General features: G+C 44.3%; 1 protein-coding gene across 2 annotated transcripts in view; it reads left to right on the top strand.

Moving 5' to 3' along the window:
- Window positions 1–219: 219 nt before the first annotated feature.
- Window positions 220–26606, top strand: part of LOC149435358 (ovostatin-like) — an 82254-nt gene continuing 55867 nt past the window's right edge. For both annotated transcript variants that reach the window (XM_089662739.1, XM_089662737.1), the window contains exons 1-8: window positions 220–347; window positions 13823–14006; window positions 17879–18035; window positions 19100–19152; window positions 20053–20073; window positions 21539–21707; window positions 23297–23381; window positions 25115–25241. In XM_089662739.1, coding sequence (XP_089518865.1) covers window positions 271–347; window positions 13823–14006; window positions 17879–18035; window positions 19100–19152; window positions 20053–20073; window positions 21539–21707; window positions 23297–23381; window positions 25115–25241 — 873 coding nt within the window. In that variant the 5' untranslated portion in view covers window positions 220–270. The remainder of the gene's footprint in view (window positions 348–13822; window positions 14007–17878; window positions 18036–19099; window positions 19153–20052; window positions 20074–21538; window positions 21708–23296; window positions 23382–25114; window positions 25242–26606) is intronic.

The raw sequence follows: 26606 nt of genomic DNA, 5'->3' as shown, positions 1-26606 counted from the left end.
GAGTTAATCACACGACATACAAACAGATAAACTTCAGTTTCCTGTTGATGAGCCCTTTAACTATGAAGTCTAACAAGCCGCTCCATCCTAAGTATAGGTCTTGCAGCCGGGGAATCTGGCAGGCTTGTGTATTTCTGCACCACTCCCAGGTCTCCTTCCTACCTGATATTAATCACATGAGGAAACAATGCAAATGAGGGCAGACCCAGCCCAGGGTGTCACTACATAATCAGATGTCAGTGCAGAGATTGCCTGTCTTCTGCTGACACCATGTACTGGAGGGAGAAGTGCCTCTTGTGTGCCTGGGTGCTGCTCCTGGGCTTCCTTGCTGGAGGGAGAGCAAAGCTGTGAGTTACCTTCTCAGATCAAACAGTAGTGCAGGATTTCTGTCCTCCTTTTTATTTTATTTTTTTTTTTCTACTACTTTTAGGCATGTTTCATCTTAAGAATTCCCACTGACTTGTGCTAGGAAGGGAAGATGAATGTTCATATCCATGCATTTTAGTTGCATTTTTAGTGCGCGTTGACTTGTGTTGATCTGTGTTTTGGTGCACTTGTGAAATTTTAAGTGCATGCGTGGACACCAAAAAAACCAAAACAACAATTGTTTATTTGTCCTGTTTACACTGCAATACTACATTGCAATAAATTGCAACTTGTATGCATTTTAATGCAACCCAAGGCAGGTCGACACAGTGCTGTAGTGTGAACAGGACACGTAACAAACAATTTTTTAGGTGTCCATGCATTTACTTATATTTTACAAGTGCATTAAAATGGATGGAAATGTAGATTCATTTTTCCTTTCCTAGCAAATTATTAATTTAAAAAAAAATAGAGAGATTTTTTTTTTTTTTTTGTCTATGTGCTTATATTTTAGAAGTGGGTTAAAATGCAGAAAAACATGTATTAAAATATATATTCATTTTCCTTTTCCCAGCAATTATAAACAGGGGAATATATATATATATATATATATATATATATATATATTAAAAAAAAAACTTTTTTTTTATATATTTTTTTTTTTTTTTTTTTGTTTATATGCGCTTATATTTTAGTGTGCTAAAATGCAGATCAACACGCATTAAAATGTACATTCATTTTCCTTTCCCAGCAATTAATTTTTTTTTATATTATAATTTCCGGGAAAGGAAAATGAATATACATTTTAATGCATGTTGATCTGCATTTTAGCACACTTGTAAAATATAAGCGCATAGACACACACCAAAATAAAAAAAGAATTTATTTTATTTATTTATTTTTTTTTGTCCATGTGCTTACATTTTACAAGTGTGCTAAAGTGAAAATCTAAGTACATGCATTTTTAGCACAAGTCATTGTGAATTCACCTTAAAATGTGTTTAAACATGCATTCATGTTACATTTTAATGCTACGCAGATCAATGCAGCGGTGTAACAGGACACTTTAAAAAAAAAACCAAAAAAAACCCCAAAAGTGTTAGGCTAGTTCACACTAGATGCAGTTCAATTTGCATTTAGTGTGATCAATGCATCAGTGTGATCTGGGGCTCAATGTAATTGGCCCTGGGGACTATGTCTTCCAACTGCCCATCATTTGGAAGAACCTTTCTGCGCCCTTTTTTAAATTTTTTTTTTTTTTTTTTTTCTTTTTTTTTTTTTATCAAAAATGCATGCGCAGTGTTTTTCATGCAATCCAATGGCCCTAGTTCACACCAGTGCAGTCAGTTTCCGGTGCAGAAAAAAAAGCATAACATGTTGTGTGTGGGGTTTTGTTTTGTGTTTTTTGTGTGTTTTGTTTTGTTTCTGCACAGAAATGTACTAAAACATGGCAAACTGCACCGGAACTGCATGTGGTGTGAACTATAAGCAAAAAACCATCTGGAATGCATTTTTGTAGTGTGAGCTGGCCCTCAGACTGGGTTCAAGTATATCTGGTGCGGTATATCACGTCATTTGCGCAGGAACCGCACCGCATTCCTCTGCCAATCACATGCGATTTGTGTGCGGTGCGATTGGAGTCGTACATTTTGTATGGCTCTAATCGCACCGCACCGAAAACGTGTAGGACCCTTTTATTTTGGTCTGTACTAGAATCAGATTGCACGGGTTTTCACACCTATGAGATCTGATTCTGCACATCGCACTGCGTTTTGCGGAGCACTTTCAGGGTGTTAACTTATCATACACACCCGCACCGGTTCACATGAACGGGGTGCGATTCTGGTGCGGAGTTCGCACTAAAAACGCTGCAAATTCCGTACCGCATCAGTGTGAACCCGGGCTAAAGGTGAATCCAAACAACGCAGCCCAGATGGCGCACTTCACGTTGCTGGCTGTGCTAGGGGGCAGTGTGGCCCACAATTCAGCACATCACATGGCTATGTTTTGTTAGTGTTGTTTTCTACAAGCTTTATTTCAAGTGTACAGAACATATGCTTCATTCACTGCAGTGTCACCCGGCACAGAGCACCACCATGTTCTGCGCTGCCCAACATTGCAGTGCGGTGCAGCCCGGTGCACTGCAATAAAGTGCAGCAAGTCTCCATTTTACCGCAGCATTGTAGTATAAATGCAACACACGGGAAAGCATTGTTTCCCTGCGGCGATAGATGGGTTTAACACGTGGTACAATGTCTGTGGCCCCACGTAGTGTGAATTGGCCCTAAAGTGTACAACCATTTCCCTGCACTTTAGTTCCAGTCGCTGTGAATTCAGCCTAAGCCCGGGTTCACATATTTGTGGTGCGTTATATTGCATGTGATTCACACAGGAACCGCACCGCATTCCTCTGCAAATCGCATGCCATTTGTGTGCGGTGCGACTGGAGACATACACTTTGTAAGGCTCTAATTGCACAGCATCTGTATCAAAAGGTGCAGGACTTTTTTTTTTTTTTTTTTTTTTTTTTTGTCCGCACTAGAATCAGATTGCACGGGTATTCGCCTCTATGTGATCTGATTCTGCACATTGCACCGCGTTTTGCAGACTGATTTTGGAAAGTTGTTAACTTGACATACACACCCGCAGCGGTCCGCGGGGTGAGATTCTGATGCGGCGCGGAACTAGTAATGAAAATGCTGTGAATTCTGCAACGCATCAGTGTGATCCAGGGCTCAGTGTAATTGGCCCTGGGGACTATGGCTTCCAACTGCCTATCCTTTGGAAGAACATTTCTGGGCCCTTTTTTTTTTTTTTTTTTTTTTTTCCCCCCCTTGGAGTGCATGTGATCAGCACAGGGCCAATCAACACTGTCCAGACAGAGGGTCAGAGTTTATGCAGCCTCATAGGACAATCAGGTGGTGGGGTTGCTCTTGACTTTAGGTGGTGGTGGGGTTGCTCTTGACTTTAGGTGGTGGTGGGGTTGCTCTTGACTTTAGGTGGTGGTGGGGTTGCTCTTGACTTTAGGTGGTGGTGGGGTTGCTCTTGACTTTAGGTGGTGGTGGGGTTGCTCTTGACTTTAGGTGGTGGTGGGGTTGCTCTTGACTTTAGGTGGTGGTGGGGTTGCTCTTGACTTTAGGTGGTGGTGGGGTTGCTCTTGACTTTAGGTGGTGGTGGGGTTGCTCTTGACTTTAGATGCAAGGGTGGGGTGCTCTGGACATCTAGTCTTACAGGTACACTTGGCAACCATACTGCTGTTGCAACTGGCAATTACATTGAGTTTGACACCCCTGCATTAGAGGGCCTATTGGTTCAAATGCTAAGACATTCGCACAGCTAATTATTATTATTTTTTTTTTTAATGTATAAATGGGCCCATTAGTGTCTGTACATCGGCAGATTGGGAGAAGGAGGGCAGTGCTTGCAGCCAATCAATGTTCTGCAGGCACATGTGCTGAGAGGACTGAGCAGAGGTGGCTCATCGGGATTCCGCAACTCATTCACTGTTGAGCTACAGACGGGGATGGGACCTTGCTGTCACCTTCAGCGGAGAAAGATCAAGTCACAAACTGGGCTGTACTGTATGGCGGGGCTGTGTAAATTTTAGGCCTGGATAGACCAACATAAATCCTTGATGAAGCAGAAGTTCCTCTTTAAATCTCTTTTGTCTATTAGGGGGTGCTTGGAGTTGCGCATATTTACACAGCTGCAGTATGTGCCTGGGTGCTGCAGAGAACTATATGCCGTGTCCAGTAATACAAAGCCAACTGGTGTGAAGTTGAACAATGGATGAAATGGTGTGTGACCGAACATTCTTCTCGTAACAAGAACGTTGGGTCACAAAAAAAAAAACTATTGTCCTGGTCAGGACTGTGACAATGTTATCAGGGCAAAGATGTCAAGCTGCTCATTCCTATCGGCTGGGCAGCACCAACGTGTATATAATAGATGCAGCATCTGCTGACATGGGGCTCATTGCAGTCAACTGAAGCGATTAATGACCATGCACAATACTGCCCTGCAGTAACATATGGGGCTTACAGTAGCAAAAAGGGGGGGAGGGGGGAATGTTATTGCATTGCCGTGAAGGAAAAAATGTCCTTGTGTTGGTGTCGCTGGAAGGGGGGAAAAATGGTCCCTGTGTTGGCGGTGTCGCTGGAAGGGGGGAAAAATGGTCCCTGTGTTGGCGGTGTCGCTGGAAGGGGGGAAAAATGGTCCCTGTGTTGGCGGTGTCGCTGGAAGGGGGGAAAATGGTCCCTGTGTTGGCGGTGTCGCTGGAAGGGGGGAAAAATGGGCCCCGTGTTGGCGGTGTCGCTTGAAGGGGGGGAAAAATGGGCCCCGTGTTGGCGGTGTCGCTTGAAGGGGGGAAAAATGGGCCCCGTGTTGGCGGTGTCGCTGGAAGGGGGGGGAAGAATGGGCCCTGTGTTGGCGGTGTCGCTGGAAGGGGGGGGGGAAATGGGCCCCGTGTTGGCGGTGTCGCTGGAAGGGGGGGGGAAACGGGCCCCGTGTTGGCGGTGTCGCTAGAAGGGGGGGAAATATTCTGCTGCATCAATGCCCTTGCATTGGTGGCATCACTAGTGTAGCACCCTCCGTGATGGGTGCTAGGAGTACATAGATTAGACAGGGGCAGCTCTAGGCTTTGTGAGGCCTTAGACATGAGGACCCGCTCACCCTCATTCACCAGCTACACAGCAGGCCTAAGCGGATTGAGATCCTCACAGTGGATGGGAGGGGTGACGTGCGCGGACACGTCACTCCTCATTGGCTGGTGGGTGGAGCTCCAGAAGTCTTGGGTTACGCAAGAGGTGAGTGTGACAAGGCTCTTAACATGTGCACAGCAGCATCAGGGCCAGTTCACACTACATGCGTTTCAGTGTGGTGGTGTGCTTTTTTTTTTTTTTTTTTTTTTTTTTCTCTGCATCCGAAACAGGATTCTATGGTTGTCAATGTCGCAGTTCACATCAGTGCTTGCAGTTCTTCTCAAATTGCCTAAAGAACGTTTGTGCATTTATCTGCTGCGAACAAGCCAGGTCCTCTACTTGCCACTAAAAGGACTGTACGAGTTTGGGGCTGATCTACCTGACGAGAGTGATGTTGCCGTCACTCCTGTCATTCAGGTTGATGGAAAATGGAGCATTGGCATACTCCCAGTGTGGAGCCCCCTCCACCCTAAAAGTACTGCATTCTTGGTAACTCGCCCTCCTGCCCTGGATTCAGAAGCAATGAGCGGAGTATGTAAAAGAGGGCAAAATACAAATCGTTCCAAAACAAAAGGGCGTGCAAACCTAGTGAATTTAAAAACAAATAAAAAAGGTGTCCTTCTTCCACAGCCATCCGACAATGCAGCTAGCAAGGAGACGACTGCTTTCACAAACATAACTTTCTCCATTTCCAAACCATTACCTAAGACAAGCCATTCAACTGGAATTCAGGGAGAAGGGCTTACTTGTAAACCTCAATATTCCAGGCAAGTGTTGGAGATGGAGAAATGCACTGCCAAAGCCGCTGTCTCCTTGCTAGCAGCGTTGTCGGAGAGGTGGCCTCTAACCTCGGCTGGCTTTACACAGCACATCGGAAGAAGGGAGAAGGTACTGCATGTGTTCTGGGGAACAGACGAATAAAAAGTGAGATGTTGAATGTCTACCTCTCTGAATTGCAGTAGCAAGAGCTGCAATTCCTGCTGTACTGTAAATCGTTAAACTCTTCATCAACCGAGATGCATTCCGTTGAATACTGAACAAGGGGGTTTCCTAGGAAGACTTGGCCCAATGTCTCGGTGTTATGTCATCTGTTCCCATACAGGGATTAGCTTCTGTTTATAGTTTCTGGGAATGCTAGACGAGGCTTTGCCGGGATTTAAACCTCCAACAATTGCTGCCACATTGTTCTCTGCTGGTATGTTGTCAGGTGGATGTCATGTTATCAGATGGGTGTCAGTTTCCTCTGGCAGAATCTTGGCACGGTGTGGTTTTGGCACTGTACTTCCAGATTTCCTATGCTTCCAGTGCAGGATGGGGTGTGAATTCATTGTAGGGCCTTAGGTAGGTGTCGGGTTAGTGGATTTTCTCCCGCTTAACCCCCTGAAAGCCAAACTGATTCAGGGTTTGGTGCTGCACTCAATGTTTGCTGAAGGGAGATCATTGGTTACGGGGAACCTCCATCACATGAATGGGCCAATAGCAAAACTCCGGGGTGGTAAGGATGATTTTAAAAACCATTTTATTCGTAGTAAAGGAAATATGAAGGGACAGTCTTGACGACCGACTAACTTCCAAAAACTCGAAGGTGGGCTCAGAGGTGAGAAATCTTGACGTTCTTGGTCAAAAGTTAAAAGCTGGCCCACCCCAACTGCTTATTAGGATGAGACCGTTTTATCAGTATAGGATAATATTTAAAAGCTCTCTTCCAAATGTATTAATTTGCAGGGATGAGACAAACCATTTACCACTGACAGGGGTGCTTACAATAATCGGCTTTTATTTATGTAAAACCTTTGCTGTAACTGTTTATAGTATTAGGTGGTGTTTTGGCTTCAATTTTAGTGTGTGTATATAAATTTGCTAGTACATTTAATATTCCCCCTCCCCTAGACCAACGTTGCTGCGGTGCGCCTTCCTCCAGGGTGGCGGGTGCTGCGGTGCGCCTTCCTCCAGGGTGGCGGGTGCTGCGGTGCGCCTTCCTCCAGGGTGGCGGGTGCTGCGGTGCGCCTTCCTCCAGGGTGGCGGGTGCTGCGGTGCGCCTTCCTCCAGGGTGGCGGGTGCTGCGGTGCGCCTTCCTCCAGGGTGGCGGGTGCTGCGGTGCGCCTTCCTCCAGGGTGGCGGGTGCTGCGGTGCGCCTTCCTCCAGGGTGGCGGGTGCTGCGGTGCGCCTTCCTCCAATTCATCCAGGGTGGATACAGGAGGTGTTAATGGCCAAATCGCCAGGTGAAACCAGGTGGGGGAGCCTAAAAAAAACTAATGCAGCCACCACATCTGATTGGAAAGCTGTAATATAACATTTGTGGGTTTAATACAGCTTTAAGGATGCTGTTTTTGTTTTTTACGTATTGTTGATACCTGAAGGTATTAGTAATATGATATAGGCAAGTCTGACTGGTGCTTACAGAAGATTGTTGTGACGAGGCGGATTCCATATTTAGGAGGATCTGAATTGGTACTTAAAATGTTCCATCCGGTTTAATTATGATTTTCTGCATGATCATGTAAAGGTTTGGAATGTTTCGCTCTCTGCATTCCACCATCATTCAGGACAGGAAAACATCTGAGCTCTGAAAGATAATTCTATCTGACATGGTTATTTCCCTGCTTTTTGGGGTGTGTGTTTTTTTTTTTTTTTTTCTCAACACAAACTTTCACTGATCATTATCTAATGCAAAAGTTCAATCTGCTTACATCTCAGGGTGAATAGCTGTACACAAAGTTCACTATATGAACCACTGATGTAATATACATGGAGATCATATTCCCCCCCCCCCCCCCCGTATGTATGTATGTTTTTTTTCTTCGGCTAAAATGGGGGTGTGCACATTGGCATTGCCTGTAAATAAGTGCAGCGCTAATAAAAGTTCATAAATGAGGATATTAATTTTATGATCCCAGAATTCAGATGCTTGTGCTTGGAAGTAATAAAATTGCGCACTCACCAGATGTGCATAGCATATAGGGGAAGATTTGGTGATGGTGCGATGAGATGTGTGGGATGATAGATGAGGCTGTCTCCAATCTCAGATCGCCATACCACTGGATGTCCTGTACACCGCTCAGCTATCAAACCTCAACTGCACTGCAAGTGGAGAGCAAGGTGCACCTAATACTGGGACAGACAAGTGCAGGGCAGACACAGCCATCAGACGTCACCAGCCACCTTCTTGGCTGCCATTGCTTGTCCTGGCACTGCTGTGAAGATTGGTACATCCTGGACTGGGTATAGCAGAGCTGTTGGTTTAGATTCGGCCCTTAACAACACTTGTAGTTACATATGTGGCCCTTTTTAAGTTGGAAAATACTGATTTTAGAGCTTTATTTAAGCGGTGTATGAAGCTAAAGCTGACCATACGCTGGTAAACTTTCAAACATTTCATATGAAAATTCTCATTACGTTTTGACTTGGTGACTATGCTTCCAAATTTAGATTGATTTTGGAATAAGTGTAATTTTCTGAAGGAAAGATGCATTCGCTGCTACAAATTTTTGCATTCTGGAAGAAAATTCTATCCAGCTCCTCTGAATTTTCTCATCTCTATGGTCAAAATGAATTCAGATTTGACCCCACTAATCTGAAAACCGAACAAATTACAGTGAAAAATGTTTGAATTGAAATTCTATTAGTATAAGGCCAGCGTCTGTGCAGTACCTATGTGCACTTGTGGATGAAAGTATATGTAAACCCAACACTTCAAATTCCTGATATGTGCCTGTTGTATAATGTACTTGTATGAAAGTCTCCTGTTCTGTGTGTTAAATCCCTGGTGTTCCTGCCAGTCCCTCTGCTTTCCTAATAACTGACCACACTAGGCATGAGTACAGCTTGGTCAGTTCTCTAGCTACACTGGGAGCTCAGGCTGCTCTCCTACAATAATCTCGCTTCTGCTGACATGCGTCCTCCCTCCCTCTCGGGGCATGCATACATATCCTATTCACTAGGAAGTTCAGTCTGCTGCTTTTTCTGCTACCCCCCCCCCCCCCTAGCTTTCTATGCAGCTAACAGAGAATGGGGTGCCTTTTTTAGGTTCACACTTTTTTTTTTTTTTTTCTTTTCAAATACTATAGCCTAAAGTAGTGTATATAGACACATAGGCTAACACTCTTTAGCTTCTAGCAGCAGAAAAAATGCTAATAGCTTCTAGGTGCAAAACCCATATTGCGCATAGAGCCTTATAGTGTTTGTTTCTAGGGGAAAAAAAAAAATTTATTTTTTAATTTTAAAATGAATGTGTTTGCAAGGGGAGGGTTCACTTATGATTTTTAAATCTTCCCACAAAGGCCACTTGCATATAAAATGTTGCAAAAATAGTTTGTTGCCCTTTTAGTAAACCTGTCATGGTAGGACTGTAGATCCTGGCGTTTCTCAGTATAGATCTACAACTGTCGTGTGTGTATTTTATTATCCACCTGTCATGGATGCTGTGCAGTGATGCCTGCACTCTGTCGGTGTATTACACTAATCCTGCGGTTCTTGCTAATTCTGTTCCTGTTATTATCAGTCCCGGCCCAGGCTGTTGGCTGTTTTCCTCCCCACCCAGGCTTCCTGTTTTGCAGGTCTAACTTCTTGTGACTGATGGGCTGAAATTTCCCAACATCCATCTTTTTTTCTTTTTTCCTGCCTGTCTACTTGAGGGAAATGGCTGGGAACCTGCGTCCTGTTTTTTTCTTTTTAAATGATATTGAATGTGCTGGGTTGCAGTTTGAGGCTGGATACCAGTGTAGAGATCTGCTGACTTGGATTGAAAACCTTGTGTCAATGGCGTTGTACACAGCTTAGAAGTATTCTTCTGTACGTCCTACCCTCTGCCCCATGTCATGTCCCCCATACTTTCTCCTGCTAGACATAATGTCCATGTCATACCCTCTGCACTCCTTTCATGTATATGCTGTCCTCTGTAATACCTTCTGCACATGCTTCCTGCCTCCACACATCTGTCCTTCACGTACTGCCCGCTGTCATGCCCCCCTGAGCGCTTCCATGCGTACTCCCGCTGTCATGCCCCCTGAGCGCTTCCATGCGTACTGCCCGCTGTCATGCCCCCTGAGCGCTTCCATGCGTACTGCCCGCTGTCATGCCCCCTGAGCGCTTCCATGCGTACTGCCCGCTGTCATGCCCCCTGAGCGCTTCCATGCGTACTGCCCGCTGTCATGCCCCCTGAGCGCTTCCATGCGTACTGCCCGCTGTCATGCCCCCTGAGCGCTTCCATGCGTACTGCCCGCTGTCATGCCCCCTGAGCGCTTCCATGCGTACTGCCCGCTGTCATGCCCCCTGAGCGCTTCCATGCGTACTGCCCGCTGTCATGCCCCCTGAGCGCTTCCATGCGTACTGCCCGCTGTCATGCCCCCTGAGCGCTTCCATGCGTACTGCCCGCTGTCATGCCCCCTGAGCGCTTCCATGCGTACTGCCCGCTGTCATGCCCCCTGAGCGCTTCCATGCGTACTGCCCGCTGTCATGCCCCCTGAGCGCTTCCATGCGTACTGCCCGCTGTCATGCCCCCTGAGCGCTTCCATGCGTACTGCCCGCTGTCATGCCCCCTGAGCGCTTCCATGCGTACTGCCCGCTGTCATGCCCCCTGAGCGCTTCCATGCGTACTGCCCGCTGTCATGCCCCCTGAGCGCTTCCATGCGTACTGCCCGCTGTCATGCCCCCTGAGCGCTTCCATGCGTACTGCCCGCTGTCATGCCCCCTGAGCGCTTCCATGCGTACTGCCCGCTGTCATGCCCCCTGAGCGCTTCCATGCGTACTGCCCGCTGTCATGCCCCCTGAGCGCTTCCATGCGTACTGCCCGCTGTCATCCTCCATTCCTGCCCTACACATCTCAAGCTTTTTATTTATTTTTCTTAGCATGGTTTGTTAGATCACCACCTTCTATGTTTTTAGCATGGGCATACTTTTTTTTTCTTCTCAAAAAAAAAAAAAAAAAAAAAAAAAATTAGGGTGTTCACGGATGTAAGCAGATCATCCATATACATCCGCTAGCCCATAGAAATACATGGGTGTCTGTTTCATCTGTAAACTGACAGAACGCCCATGTGAAAGGGGCCTAAAATTGTTGTTGGATAGAAAAAAAAAAGAAAATTTTAGGCCCCTTTCACATGGGTGTTCTGTCCGTTTACGGATGAAAAACAGACACCCATGTATTTCTATGGACTAGTAGATGTAAACGGATGCATTATTGTCCGGATCCGTTAGCATCCATTTTTTTGAATGGAAGAAAATAATTTTTTTTTTTTCTTAGGCGTTTAAAAAAAAAAAAAAAAAAAAGAGAAAAATCACATGTATTTTTTTATACAGTACAAAATAAGAACTAAAACAAAAACAGGTGGCTTTGCAGGGCCTGAAGGAAAATTTTAACAGACCATACAAAGAAACCCCCCCCCCCCCCCACCGGTGAAAGGTAGCCATACTAGATACCAAAGCCTCTGTGGACCTTATTGTAAGAAGCTATTATTGATCTCCCTGCAAAAGAACTGACTTTGGCTCTCTGAAGAGTGATATCTACCTTGCATCGTTTTTCAGAGGGTGGTAAACATTACCACCTGTCTGAAAGAGCCCTTGCTGAGGTGGAGGAACTGTCATGAACTACAAATGTGGTGATCAGCAGACTTGTGTTCCATTGAGCCCTACAAATCCTTCTGCTGTGGCATGGCTGCATTGACTAAAAAGTGGTGGCTGCAGTGGAGAACTTACTGTTTGGGTGGGTGGGGGGCGGCCCATTGTACCGTGTTACACCTTAACATGGTGCAAAAAGGTGGAGTTGGCCTTCTGGGCTCTTGCTGATTAGTAGAGATCATTGAATTGATGTTCTCTAGTCTCCCTCCCCTCTACCTGTCGGCACCCACCATGCTAGTCCAGGGTCCATAGATGAGAGGGCCTGGGAAACATGGCGGGGTGTGTGGAAGAGTGGGAATGTCCTGGGGGGGGGGGGTTGCACAAGTGATTTGGGGGACAATGTTCAATCAACCCCACCCCGGTGATGATGTAGGCCACATGATGGTGGCAGCGAAAGGGTTAATGGCGCAGAAGGTTTTTATCGCCATTACACCTTCCAACTTCCATCTCCCCACTGCACATAGAGAAGGCTTTCTGGATACACGGCGGGTCTCCTCACACAATTTACATTCACTTCACTGCCTGTCTCTCTGATTTCAGTCCCAGCCATTATTTCATTAGACTGTCTTGTCCACCGCTGGAAGTGGGTATTGCCATCTGAGTACATTGGGTTCAAAACAACTCTGCTTTCACCTGACATTCACCCGAATGGCCATGGAGAGTAAAAAGAAAAAAAAAAATGGGTGGTAAATGTGCTGACACCTCCCTGCTGTCAAAACTGAAACCAGCTCACTGTTGCTAGGGGCAACAGCACATGTTTACTCAGGAAGCTGGGCCTCCAGGGAAAGCTTTCTGTCGGCAGCAATTCACACACCTTCCCGGGATTACTGAGCTACATCTCTACTATAGCTAAGGCTTCTGGTTGCTATAGACACTAGGCCTCAACCTCCTATAGGCTGTAATAAGCATTGTTTATAGGTGTTGCTAGGGGCAACACTCCTCCTGTGTTTCAGTCACCTATTTCTGCAGGGCACTTGAGGGCTTTTCAGTTAGTTGTAGCAGGGGGTCACTGTATCCAACAGACCTTTAAAGTGGAGTTAATCCCAACTAAACATTGGTCTTAGAGGACACAAGGCCTCTGGTTGCCCTCGAGACAATGCCTCAAGCGTCTCTGTAGGTGATGTAAGTTGTATATGGATTGCTGATCTGTTTATAGGTGTCTTGCTAGGGACAAATCTCCACGTGTAATCGAGCCCTGCGGGGGGGCACACTGTGCCCAGTGGGAGAAAAGTATGCCCCGTCTTAGGTATTGGGGGGAGAAATCATTGGAGTCAGTGGAAGGAATGGCGCCCTTGTTGGTCTCTGGAAGGAAAGGTGCCCTCATCGGGGGGGGGGGGGGGGGGGTTCTGTAGAAATGGCACCCCCATCGTTGGGAGGGGAGTCAGTGGAAGGAATGGCATCCCCCATCATTGGGGGTCAGTGGAAGGAATGGCACCTCAAGGGCCAGATCAAGGCAAGCAAAGGGCTGCAGTTTGGAACTGCTTTAGAAGTTCAGTCGTCTGCGCTGAAAGTTGCTCTAGTGGGCTTATGTAAACTATTAACACCTTTCTAACTGCCCAGCAGAGAAATACAAAGCAGCATGTCTAGCCAGTAAAAGGCACAGTTAATCCTTTGCCTAAAAGTTAACCCCTTTCTGCCAAGTGCCATTAGTACAGTGTCAGTGCTTTGTATTAGCACTGATCACTGCATTGGTGTCACTGGGGATGTTGGTGGCAAACTCTATTGGGGCGACGTGAATTTCACTTGGGTGCAGCATTGCATGACCGCGCAATTGTCAAAGTAATGCAGCAAAAAAAAGGGCCTGGTCTGGAGGGCAAGTGCTTAACCAGTCAAAATGCACACAAAACCCTCATTCATTTCACACCACACACAAAAAAAGTTCTTATTTGTATAAAAGATTTCATGTATGATTCCCCTTGCTCTCAGGGTCAAAGATAGACCTGAGCATCGATCATTCCTTGTACAGATATGAGGAAGGTTCATTAAAAACTCCAGAAATGTTATGCTATTTGATGCTTGGTGTATTTTTTGACTTCAATACAAGTTCTAATTTATTTATTTATTTTTGTTAGCCATAACCCCTGTGGCAGTGGAACATTGTTCTTACTAAAATATATCTCATTCCCTTTGTGTTTTTATAGCCAATATGTCCTGAGCACACCAGCCTCCTTGAACGGTGGCCAGACCGGAAGGGTCTGTGTGAACTTTGTGGGCAATGAAGAGAAATTGGATTTAAGTTTGAAACTGCAATATGATGGACAGAACACAACCATAATTGAAGAAAATGTCTCTTCTCCTACATACTTCCAGTGTGTTGACTACAAGGTAAGATCTCAACTGCAGACTTGTAAGTTTCCTTTTTTTATATGGCAGCACTATTGGTACTCCATCAAATCTCCACCAACATGGTAGGCCAGTTTCCTAGCCCCTGTAATCCTTGTGGGTTTCCTGCACCCATGCAATCTGCAGTGGGTGTCAGTGCCATGTTAACGACACCCCAAATACAGGTTGCTTGGGTGCACCAGGTTGCACAGAACAAAACTACCATGCAATCTGCTTGCCGTGCGTGTCCAAAAACTGGTGCATGCACTACTTTTAGTGTGATTTGAGCCCATTCAAAATGAATGGGGAGCAATCGCACTGCACTAAATTGCGCAGGAATGCAGTGAGTGTTCCTGTGCGATTCATATGCAATCTGTAGTGTAAACTCAGGCTTACGGCTGGTTTACACTGGGAATGGCATAGGAATGTGCTCTGTTCACGTGGAGTTCTGTGTGGTGTGATCTCATTTGGGTGCAGCGTTGCATGACCGCTCAATTGTCCATTAAAGTAATGCAGCCACCAGGGGCGGACTGACAACTCATGGGGGGCCCCCGGGCAATAGGGGATCATGTGGCCCCTGTTTCCTTGCCCAAACGCAAAAAAGCCTATGAAAAAGGTACCAGGGGCATCTCATGGGGCCCCTTACTGACCCCAGGCCCTCAGGCAGTGCCCGAGTTTCCAAATGGTCAGTCAGCCCCTGGCAGCCACTCTCCCTCTCCTCCCTTCTTCCTTCTCTTTTTTTTTTTTTTTTTTTTAAAGTCCGTTCATTTGAATGGGCTGAAATTGCACCAAAAGTAGTGCATGCACCCACTGCATTTGCAACGTGTTTGCAGTGGGTGTCAATATTGGGTTAATGACACTCCAGATTGCAACTGCAGTGTTTACCCACACCGCGCCATTCTGTTGTGAATGGGTTCTTAGTAGCTTGGATTACTAGGGCCTGTTTATACCAGAATGTGGTGTGGGAACCTGCATTACATTTGGGGTGTCATTAACTTGCTATTTAACACCCAGTGCAGATCGCCATGTACCTGACAAAGGCTGGCCATAGATGGGTGTTTTTTTGTGTGTGTGTGTGGGGGGGGGGTTCTTTTTTCAGATGTATATTTTTTTTATTTATTACAGATTTTCCCCATCCACACAAGTGAGATGGATAGAGGAATCCTCCCCTCTGTATTCTGCCAGAAGCACTCCTCCATTGTCAGAATACACTGATCAGCGGGTGCAGTCAATTGGCTGCGGCAGGCTGTTCGAGAAGTTTTTTTTTTTTTTTTTTTTTTTTTTTTTTTTTTTTCCAACATTGACAGAAACCAATGATTTAGATCAACTTCTGTTGAGCAGGAATGGCCATAAATGGATTGACATTCGGCCAGTCCCTGCTGAACCGGTCTATCTATGGCCAGATTTACTGTCAGTATATGTTGTCCATTTCTTGAAAAAGGAATGGTGCCACATTCTGAAAAGTGTCAAGAACCATTTTATAACGGAGTAATCCCTATTCTCCTCCGCACAGCATATGATCCATGGGACCATATAACAGTCAATCCCATTCAGTAGTGCCCAACACAACAGCTACTTGTTGGCAGAGGGTGGTAAGCTCCAGCAATCAAGCTTTTTAAAGTGCTTGCATATCTCAGACATGAAATATGAACAAAGCACATCCCTCTACAGTGTTTGCTTGTCGCAATTAAGAACACTAAGTGTTTTTTCTGTCCGCTGCTTCATTCCTCAATCAGCATGAATCCATTCTGACAAGTTTTCCTAACAGGAGAAACTTTGACGGGAGGAACCTCCAGCAGATTGACAGCCTCAGCTCTGCTTCTGTGAGCTGTGTGGAGGGAGGGGGGTGTATCTTCCCTCCAATCGCCTCACAGAACTCTAGTCCCTGAGCTCTGCAGTGTGTAATTTCAGCTCTTGGCCCCCTGAATTCAAAGCGCTTTATGAATTCAGCACTTTGAACAGATGCAGTGATGACTGCAGATAAACGGGTACAGCTTACTGTATCTAGGAGGGTTTGTTTCATTTGTCTCTCACCTGAGGCCAGTCACTTCGATCGGTTTACAAACCATTTTAGTTTGAGCTCGACATGTGCAAGTCGGCCAGATCCAAAAGTGAGTAAAGTCCTACCTTCAGGTCTAATTGACTGCAGACAGTCTACTCTTGGTTAGGGTTGCCACCTCATCCCCTTAAAATTGAACACATCTTAATGACACATGTTCCAAGGCTGATTTCATGCAGATAAGGCTGGCCATACACTATACGATTTTTCTGCCCAATTTCCTTTAGATTTACCTTCAACTATGTAGTGCAAGAGCCTAATTGGATACAATTGAGAGTGTTAGGCTGGCCATACATTATACAATTTTGAGATTTTTGTTTTAGATTTATCAAAAACCATAATAATATTATTATTATTATTATTATTAAGTCAAACCTAAGTGAGTTTAATTACCACCTTTAACGAGCCTTAGAACCTGTGCAATGAATGTGTTCGGTTTTAAAGGGATGAGGTGGCAACTCTTGGTGGTTTCCCTTTATTGTACTTGCAGATATTTGATACTTGTTTCCAAGGTTTGTAAGCATAACTCATTAAAAAAAACCCCACAAATTTTAATAACTCCTCATCAGAGTTTCTTCACACACATTATGAACTTTTATCGTTGCTTAGCAGTTGCAGGTGCTAAGGCAATTAAAATTGGGGTGTTGACACCATATACTATGATTAAAAGGTGTGGTTAGGGAGTCACTGCTTCAATGAGCAAACCATTCCATTTGTCCCATGGTTTTTTTTTTTAAATTTTTATTTATTTTTTTTTTAGTTCATTTTTAAAGAAGTTCACCTTTTTGGGAAAACGTTCTAGGATGGATGGAGATATATATATATATATATATATATATGGAACCTAGAACGTTTTCCCAAAAAGGTGAGCTTCTTTAAAAATGAAATAAAAAAAAATAAAATATATAAATATAAATTTTTTATTTATTTTAATTTTTTAGTTACTTTTAGAAGTTCACCTTTTTGGGAAACGTTCTAGGATCTATATCTATCACTATCCATCCTAGAACGTTTTCCCAAAACGGTGAACTTCTTTAAAAATGAACTAAGAAAAAAAAAAAATTTTGAGTCAAACATTCAACCTGTTCTGGATCCTGCAACCGCTGCCCCCCCGTGACACAATGAGTTCCCTGTACTGTCACTTCAAAAGCAGTGCGGCCGTGTGTGGCTCCACCCATACGGAGTTCTGTGAATGAATGGACTAAAAGTCCTGAAAGCCTTAGCTGCTGTCAGATTGTAGTTCTCAATGAACTGTGGAGCTTCCTGGTAGTTCGTTGATTCTTCCTCTCGGAAAGTATTGGCTTGCCCATATGGTATGTACCAGCAAGCGGATACAGTGCACAGAAGACCTGCATGGCATTCGTGATCTGCTGATCGCTGGCGCAGTGCTTTATAGGCTCCTAACACAAAACATAATCGCATATTTTTTTAATTTTTTTCTGAAATAAAATGTTCATTTTTTGGTGGAAAGGTGAACTTGTGCAATCTACAGCTTAAAAGGTATCTCTGGGCCCATTGTTAATAATTGCCATGGAGCACGGTCCCTTTTTACAGCATCTTTTATTTGTAATGAATTTTCTTTCCTCGCATGTAAGAACCATTCAAATGGTGTCTGTCCCTACATAAGCTTTTGTCAATACCACACCCTTTATCCGCTGCAACTGGATGTATTGTCATATGTTCTAAATAAACCTACTGCGGATGTAAGGGTTCTGCTTCATGAAGAATTGTAAAGCTTTTTATAAGCAGCAAGTTGGGACCTTAGTTGAACTCTTGTGAAAGGGGGAAAACATTTTTTTTTCTTTTTGTCCTCCAGATACCAGATGTACCCGACGCTGTACCAGTAACTCTACTGCTTTCTGCAGCAGGGCAGGAGACCAAAATCCTGGAGCGTAGGACCGTAGTCGTTAAACCCTCCAAAACCAACTGCATCTTCCAGATGGACAAACCCATTTACCAGCCGGGCAACAGCGGTGAGCTTACAATTGTTATCTGACAGTTTCACAGGCTGGGCCATCATAGTGAGTTGACTCTCTAAAAATGGGCACCTTGATTTCTATAAAGCTGGGCCTTGTGCAAGCATTCCTTACAGAGCACCAAACCAGGAACAAACCATGCATTACCTAGGGTAGGTCCTCGCAGTGGGGAATCCAATTTGCTACAAGGGATTTTTTTTTTTTTTTTTAAGTGGAGATTTTATGCAAGCCCTGCTTTTCTTTGAGGCCATTCTCATCCTCCAAGTAAAAATATGGTGCAAAAAAGTAGCATTAGGAAGAAGAAAAAAAATGCTTACCTTGGACCCTACTCCCCTGGAGGAACCAGTTGCTGCAGGTTCCCCTTGGCTGATCCCAAAAGGACAGTTCGGAATGCCATAGGTGACAATGGCAAGCTGGAGATGTCTGTGTTCTCCTCAGATCTGATCTTCTGGAAGCTGCTTTAAAAGATCAGTATGTGGAGCCCCATTTATTGCAAGCAGGCTCGGGGAGTGCCTGGGGGAGCCTCATGGGCTCTGGCTGATGCTGGGACAGGAATTATGGTACCTTGGCTTGAAACAATAAATTGCTCTGACGTACCTGCCATGCCACCATTAGCCCTGCTGAGCCTAGATTACCTGACACACTACATCTAACCCTCCTCTCTCACCAATGTGCCTATGCCCACTTTATTCCATTCTTACTAACACGTTTGCACCAGCACAGCACCCCCCCCCCTTAACCCTGCACCTGTATACCATCACCCCCTTTCACTACCATGGCTGCACCACTTCCCTTAGTGCCATGCCTATCCCCTTTTTCTTAACAAGTGTGTGTATGCTTTCCCTCCACTAGCTTTCACTCATGCCCTTGCTGCTTTCATTCAATGCTCACAGGATGTACCCCCCCCCCCCCTTGAGGTACAATTCCCTGAGCCTCATCCTTCTCTAGCACCACTAATGCCTGCAGTCCCCACACATGATCTTACCACCTCAACCTTGGTTGTTGGAATGGGTGCACTTTTGCTGGTAAATATGTATAAATTTTGTTCATTCTTCTTGCAGTATTTTGTCGGATTGTCTGCCTCGACTCTCGGCTTATGCCTGTGAATGAAAAGGTGAGTGACTAATCTGGAAACTTTTTTTTCTTCTGAAATTCTGCCCTGCATGGGGAAATGCACAGGTTTTCTGTCCGTGTTCAAATGAACAAATGTTTGTAGGGACTTTACAGTAAGGTCAGTCGAGGATTGAAAGAACTATCACTATTGAGTTCCTGATGGGACATGTAGTTTATTGTGCCGTGATCCCAGGTATCCTTCAACATCAGCTCTGATGTACGACAGGTTGTCGCCTCCTTGGTGCACAATTGCCTGACACCACTGCTAGCAAAGAGTTGGCTGCTCTGCTTTTGTAGTGCCTGTCTATGGCTCTCGGCAATTACCTGAGGCACAAAGCAATGCAGAGGGATGGGAAGTTGATACGCCTCACTTCCTCTGCATTTCGCTGGGCACAGACGCTTGCTATCCAAGCAGCCATCTCCTTGCTAGCTGTGGTGTCGGGTGGCCATATGCCAAGGGGGTACCCTGTCCTTGATCACAGATAATAAGAGCACCCAGGAAGATGGGACAACATACTGGAGGGAGGGAAGTTTAACTAAAACTGGTGCACCCAGAATGTGGTGTATAGTAGCCAATCCGCTTCTAACTTCAACTTGTTCAATAAAATTTGGAAGCCAATTGGTTTCTCTGCAGAGTTGCACTAGATTTTGCACTCTTCGGCCTTGGAAAATAACCCCCCCAATATGTACTTTTATCAGGAAACTAATAATGTGTTCATCCTTCTGTAATAGGATTGAAGCCCTTTTTAGTCCTAGAAGACCATCCAAACTTCAAAGCCAATTTTATGAAACTTCAATATGATTGTATTGCTATATCCCAACAATATATTTAACTTTTTAATGCAGTTTGTTATAGCTATACCTACAAATCATTTATTTATTTATTTTTTTTTCTTTTCAGTTCCCCATGATTTACCTGCAGGTAAGAAATGTAGCCTTTTAAAAATCTTTCCCGATTGCATTGCTTACAGCACAGGAAGAAAAAAGTTGCCCACGGAAACCATATTGCAACTGCTCTGTAGTTTGATGCAGTTGAGAAACTGTCAGCTGGAGTTGGGTCACTATGGGCCAAAAACTCTTCCCTTTTGACTTCTCCCAAAGTCAAGTGTTCTTCTGGATGAGGTGGCGATTGTAATGTCGCTGTACCACTTCCCCATGCTTTCCATTCATAGAGAAAAATACAAAGCATTCTGTAAATGACACCAGTCGGCAATTCAGAAGACAGGTGATCTCTGTAGCAGCGGCAACTACTACAGTGGCTGTCGGCTTCCATATTGGTCCAACAGGTATGGCGTTTGCATTGGTCCAAACTGTAACTATGCAATATTTCCATACCTGGAATACAGCTTTAAGCCCATGTCATTTAACTTTTGTAGCTGAATGACCGAGGAGCAGGGAGTGGCGCTGGAGAGAATGACAATTCAGGTGTGTTTTATAGCCTAAACTTCCCATCCTCAAGAGGCAACGGTAAGAAGAAATCTTTGCAAAGTCAGGAGAACCTGCTCTTCGATGTCGCTGTTGGAAGAGTTTTTTCCACATTACCAACCCCAGTGAGAACTATAATTATTGATTTCTATCACAATAATATTACTCAGGAGGACGAATTAAGTAAAACTATCAAACCGTGACAGAATGGGGTTCTAACCCTTGCCTACTCTTTATATTAAAAAAAAAAAAAAAAAAAATAGCCTTACATACAGTACAAACTCTACTTTGGCAGAAGCTGAAGACTCATATACAACTTTGGTCCAGGGGGTTCCAAAGGAACCTGTACTTCAAGGTAATATTCCCTTCCTCCCTGTAGATGTATCCGCTTTCAATCTCTTCTGTTCCTCGTAAGGTAGAAAGGATAACTCGGTGTAGTATATAAAGGCAATACATACATTTTATTAGCATCTTACATTAGACAAAGGAACCGTCCTTCTTCCAGTATAAACACAGCCAAAATCAGAACAAAAGATGGCCACGCCGCTCCTTCCGGTATTGCGTCTGACGTCACGACACTGACGCGTTTCGTCACTTCCGACTTCTTCCTAAGGGAATTTGAATATGGTTGTTGGTGATCCTTTTAAAAGGCAACTTGTCAGGAACTCAGGATAGGTATATGGGAGCTGCTATTGGCTTTTTACGTTCAAGGGCTGTCCTCCCTACTTGCTTGACTAGTATGTCATTGGCCTTTGGCTATGTGTATTAGTTGCCTCAGCACCTTTGCTGGGTATCTTCTGTACAAAAGTGACACAAGCCATTATAAAATTGCTCACTAATAATTTGGCTTGCTCATATACATAATGTATACTGGTCATTCTAGAGTTCATACAACCTACATCACTGCATAAAAAAGTAAAGTCTCTGGCTTTTCCTAATCTTAACATTACCTTCTGCTTTAGGATCCTTCAAGGACCAGGATCAAGCAATGGTCTCAGCAAGAAACGCAGCGTGGGGTGTTGTCATTGGAGTTCAAGTTGATCAAAGATGCTCCTCCTGGTTCCTACAGCTTTATTGCTGAGCGAAAATCCAGTTATTCCTTGTCACAATATATTACAGTGGAAGAATATGGTAACTATTGTACAATTTATGACACATTTGCCTATGTGGGTCTTTTACAATTTCTGGTGGGATCCTGGCCTCTGTGTCTTTGGGTCTGTACTTGTGAAGAGAGCAGCAAGCTTCAGGTTCCCCTTAGTCCATTTCAGGAGGGCAACTGACAAACCTTTTTGAGGTGACTGCCATGATCTGGAGGTGTTAGTGGCTGTGAGCGGATTAAGTCTCCTCAGATGTTTCTACAGAAGCTGCTTTAAAACTTTAGTGTGTGAAATTCCCATCCATTGCAAGTGTCCCAACCAGTTTCTACGAGAGAGAATCCAGGTATTCATGGTCACAATGGTTTACAATGGAATAATACAGTAACTACCATATAATTCATGACAGTCCCCTGTGTGGAGACCTTGATCTGAAGTGATCCAAACTATGGTCCTCCAGTTGTTAGTCTTGCAAGGCCTCATGGGACTTGCAGTTCGACAGCCACAGGGAAGACTCCCAGAGGCATGATGGGACTTATAGTACTTCACCAGCTAGGGCCATAGTTTGGAGACCCCTGCTCTAGAGGCTGCATCAGCATTTATACTTTATCTTCAAGGGATCTGTAAGACTAGATGTCAAGAGCCCCCACCATCAGAAGCCAGGAGTTCCCCACCCTCCTTTTTTTATATCATGGTGCGCCCCCCCCCCCCCCCCCCCTTACCTTGTGCTGCCGCCAGAAGAATCTGAGGGCGGAGCTGGAAAGTAAAGGATTTGGAGGAGGGCTAGAGTCTGCTGAATGCCGAGACCAAGGGAGAGGGTTCTGCGGCTGCACAGAGATGCAGGCTCTGTAGGAGGAGTTTTTTTTTCTGTTGCCGATTCTTGAGATGGGAGGGGTTGGAGGCAGAGAACAGCCTCTCTGCGGCTGCATGGAGAAGTGTAGGAGGTGTTCTGTTCTATTCTCTACTGCTGAGACAAGGTGGGGGTGGATACGAAAGGGTGCACCACTGCAGGAGAGGTGCGAGGGCCACATGAAATGGTCTGGTGGACTAGATTCGTCCAGCAGGCAACGTGCTCTACAGCAAGTCTGAAGGCTCTAGGCCATCATACAGGTCATGGTTTAGCTAGCAGTAGTTGGCTCTAATCAGCTGACATTATTCTGTAATGTTGAAGAAATGTTGCTGCTACTCAAAGTAGCTGCAGTTTTAATATTGGGGCATGTTCACGAAAGGGGTGTGGGTTTTTTTTTTTTTTTTTTTTTTTTAAATTTAACTGACCTTCCAAGTAGCTTCCCCAGTTCTAATGTCTCCACTAGGGGTGAGCTTGGGTTTTGCTCTGAGTTTGGTCCACGCCGATCAACAGTATCTGGAAGTCGGTTATTCGTTCCAGACAAATAAGCTGCAGGAGGGCTACTTCAAGCTCTGCAGTGGCACGTACACATGGGGGTGGGGAAGCCCATGACATCATTGACCTAATATAGCCATTCCATTGGGTAATCCTAGAACAGTTACCTAGTCCATCCAATACTAGGTTTTGGCTTTAGATATATTTGAAATCTGAGAAATCAAATACTGAATATAATTTGTGTTCTTTGTGCTGGTAAAAATGTTTGTGCATGTGCCTTTCAGTGAAACCCAGGTTCGATGTTAAAGTTGAGGCCCCAGATACAGTCTCTATATTGCAAAAGAGTTTGGACTTAAAAGTCTCTGCATCGTAAGTAATCTATTATAAAGCATGTAAAGTTTTAACTCCGTTCACAAAAATTTTAATTGAAATATATTTTAGTAGGCACAAAGGTTATAACAATACTTTAATGTTAATGAAATTTAACAGGTGTACTAGATGGGCAACAATGAGACAACCCCCAAAACTTGAATGGTTTTACAGGGTCCCCCTACTCATCTTTTCTGGCTGTTTTTTCACTAGTTCTGCTACCAGTAATGACACTGACCCTAGCCAAATGCAAAAGGTGATGCTTCAACCCTACAGAGGTTGCACAGGCAGTCCAAATCCTCCAGGATGGCACATCAATACGTGTCATTGCCAGAAGGTTTGGAGTCTCCCAGTACAGTCTCAAGAATATGAAGGAGATTCCAGGAGACAGGCAGTTACTCTAGGATTGCTGGACAGGGCTGTAGAAGGTCCTTAACCCATCAGCAGGACCGGTAGCTGCTCCTCCTCCCTTTTTTTTTTTTTTTTTTTTTTTTTTTTTTTTTTTTATTCATCATGCGAAACCTCAAAAATATGGTGTGCTAGGTCCATTTGAGTACTGGGGAAAATGCTTTGCATGCATTTTTCATGATGAAAAGAGGCTCTGGACAGCATCTGGAAATGGATGAGTTAAAAAAAAAAAAAAAAAAAAAAAAGTTGCAAACGGCCATAAACTCGTTTAGCTGCATTTTGTATTTGAAACGCTGATAAAATCTACTGCTGAACACAAGTTTTCTGTGTTCAAAAAAATTGTAAACTCAACTGCCTGTAAATGATGTATACATGGACATATAGGAAAACATTAGGAAGAGTTCAGGGGCTGCTGAAGAAATGCAGAAAAGTTCCTAAACAGTTTATCGGCTTCAGTGTACATGAGCCCTAAAAAAAAAAAAACCTAAGTTTTTGACAGTGGAGAGGGATCAGAATGTGTGTGTGGGGGGGGGGGAGGGTCCCCTCCTTTCTGTGCCCCAGTTAGGGAGATCCACCCTCTCTATTTTGTCCTGTTTACCATAATTTGAAAGTAAAGGAAAATCCAAAATTTTGAGTTGTCCCCAGAAGAGTAATAAAAGGGGAAATCTTCCAATGGGGACAAGGGGTCCCCAAGGAAATCCCTTTTTTAATTTGCAGGGATTTCCTCATACTTGTTTTGCTATGGAACAGAACACCGATGACCTAAAAAAAAAAAAATCTGAGGGTTATAAACACCCCCCCTTGCTCTATCCAAAATGGGGGGGGGGGGGGGGGGGGTTGCCTATAGTTCTGCTTTAAGTGTGACAGGTTGGCCTTGGGTACTGACGGCTCTATGTAATTGTTGGGTCAGTTTAGGCAGAACACATTCACTTATTAGATTCTTTTATCAGGACAAAACATTTCTATTCAAATGGTATATAATTCGGCCCTTTTATGTTCCGTCCTTGCCAGTGCCACTTGAAATAAATTGCTGTCTTGTCTGTTTTTGACATAAAACCTCCTAAAGGTTTTCAAGGCAAAATGGGGCTCTTGCTATAAATCCACATCAGATGAAGGATCTGATAGCATGGCACCACAGCAAGATAAAAACCTATATGGAGCAACAATGTTGAGTGAGTCCTTAACCCATCTTGGCAAAGGGGCACTCAGCCTGCCATGTTCACTATTGGACCAAACCCATAAGACCAAAAATGCCTACAGATACCTAGAATTGTCAGTAAAGAACTGATAGCAATGTCTCTTGACTGCTGTTTTCTTTCTTTCAGGTACACCTATGGTGAACCAGTGCCCGGCACAGTCGCTGTGCTTTATTGTAAACAGCCTGGTTTTTATGGCAGACGCCAGAACTGCTTCAAAGAGACAGGACCCCTCTGCTCCAACCTCACAGGACAGGTGAGTAAACCCTACATATGATGTGCATTTTGACCTTCACTGTGGCTCATTTAAACCCTCTTATTGCTGCTCCTGGTCAATCATTTCATAGAAAACTCTGGCTTTGACTATGGGTCACAGGAGTGCAGAATGAACTGCACTCCTGTGATCCATAGGAGAAGTACAGCCAAAAGAGCTTTGGCTGCACTCCTTTTTTTTTTTTTTTTTCTCCCCCCCCAACCACTTCCAGACCGGACACTTTTACCCCCTTCCTGACCAGGGCAATTTTCAGCTTTCAGCGCTATCACACTTTGAATGACAATTGCGCAGTCATGCAACACTGTACCCAAATTTATTTATTTTTTTTGACAGAGCTTTATTCTGGTGGCATTTATTCACCGCTGGGATTTTTATTTTTTTTTTGCTATGTAAATGAAAGTCCAAGAATTTTTTTATATATATATATATATATATATATATAAATAAAATTTAGCAAATATTTCATCACAAATCTTTGCCAAAATTTATTCTGTTATCTTTTTAGTAAAAAAAAAAAAATCCAAATTGGATTATAACCAAAAATTATAATTTTTAAACTATTTTTTACATTTTTTTTAATATACTGTCACCCTAGCAGTACAGTGTCACCATGGTGACACTGTACTACTTGTGGGGGGTGATGAAGATTTTTTTTTTTTTTTTTTACACTGATTGCTTTTACACCCATATAGGATGTAAAGGCAAACATTTCTCTTTCTCTGTGTGCATTCTTGCACTCATTGAGAAGTACTGAGTGAGCTGATTGGTCACAGCTTGTCACATGGTACAAGGCTGTTGTGAATAGCCTTGTACCATGTGACCTCTGTGATCATTCACAGATTTCACACGTAGTAAGCAATGATGTCACAAGTGACATCTTGCTTACTACTTTGCATGTGATCACTGATTGGCCAATCAGTGATCACATGATCGGGACCTCGTACAGAGGTCCCGTCCGACAATCGGTGTTTCACTGTGTCCGGAGGACACAGCGGGCACCGGATCGTGGTGCTGCGTGCCACCCGACTCTGCACTGCCACCGTCCGGCCGTTTATATGCGTCGGTCAGGAAGTGGTTAAGTGGGTAGAGCTTTACTGTGTGTAGTACATGAAGATGCAGTACTGTGTGTAGTACATGAAGATGCAGTAGCGTATATGAAGGAGATGGTGACAACCCAAAAATTCAATAGAAGGAAAGTTTGGAGAAGCCAGCAGTGTTCTGTCTCTCCAATCTACGCATTGAAAGTGTGTTCTCTAACTTACAGTTGCGATGAGATGGCAATAACTCCAATCTTGGTTGAATAACGCAGGCAGTGACTCGATTCAGACGACACCTTGTAGATCTTGT

This window comes from Staurois parvus, unplaced genomic scaffold (assembly GCF_062004578.1).
Source record: "Staurois parvus isolate SC_StPar_1 unplaced genomic scaffold, SC_StPar_1.0 ptg001530l, whole genome shotgun sequence".
NCBI lineage: Eukaryota > Metazoa > Chordata > Amphibia > Anura > Ranidae > Staurois > Staurois parvus.
Note: the sequence above shows the minus strand (reverse complement) of the source record. Positions and strands in the feature narration are given on the sequence as shown.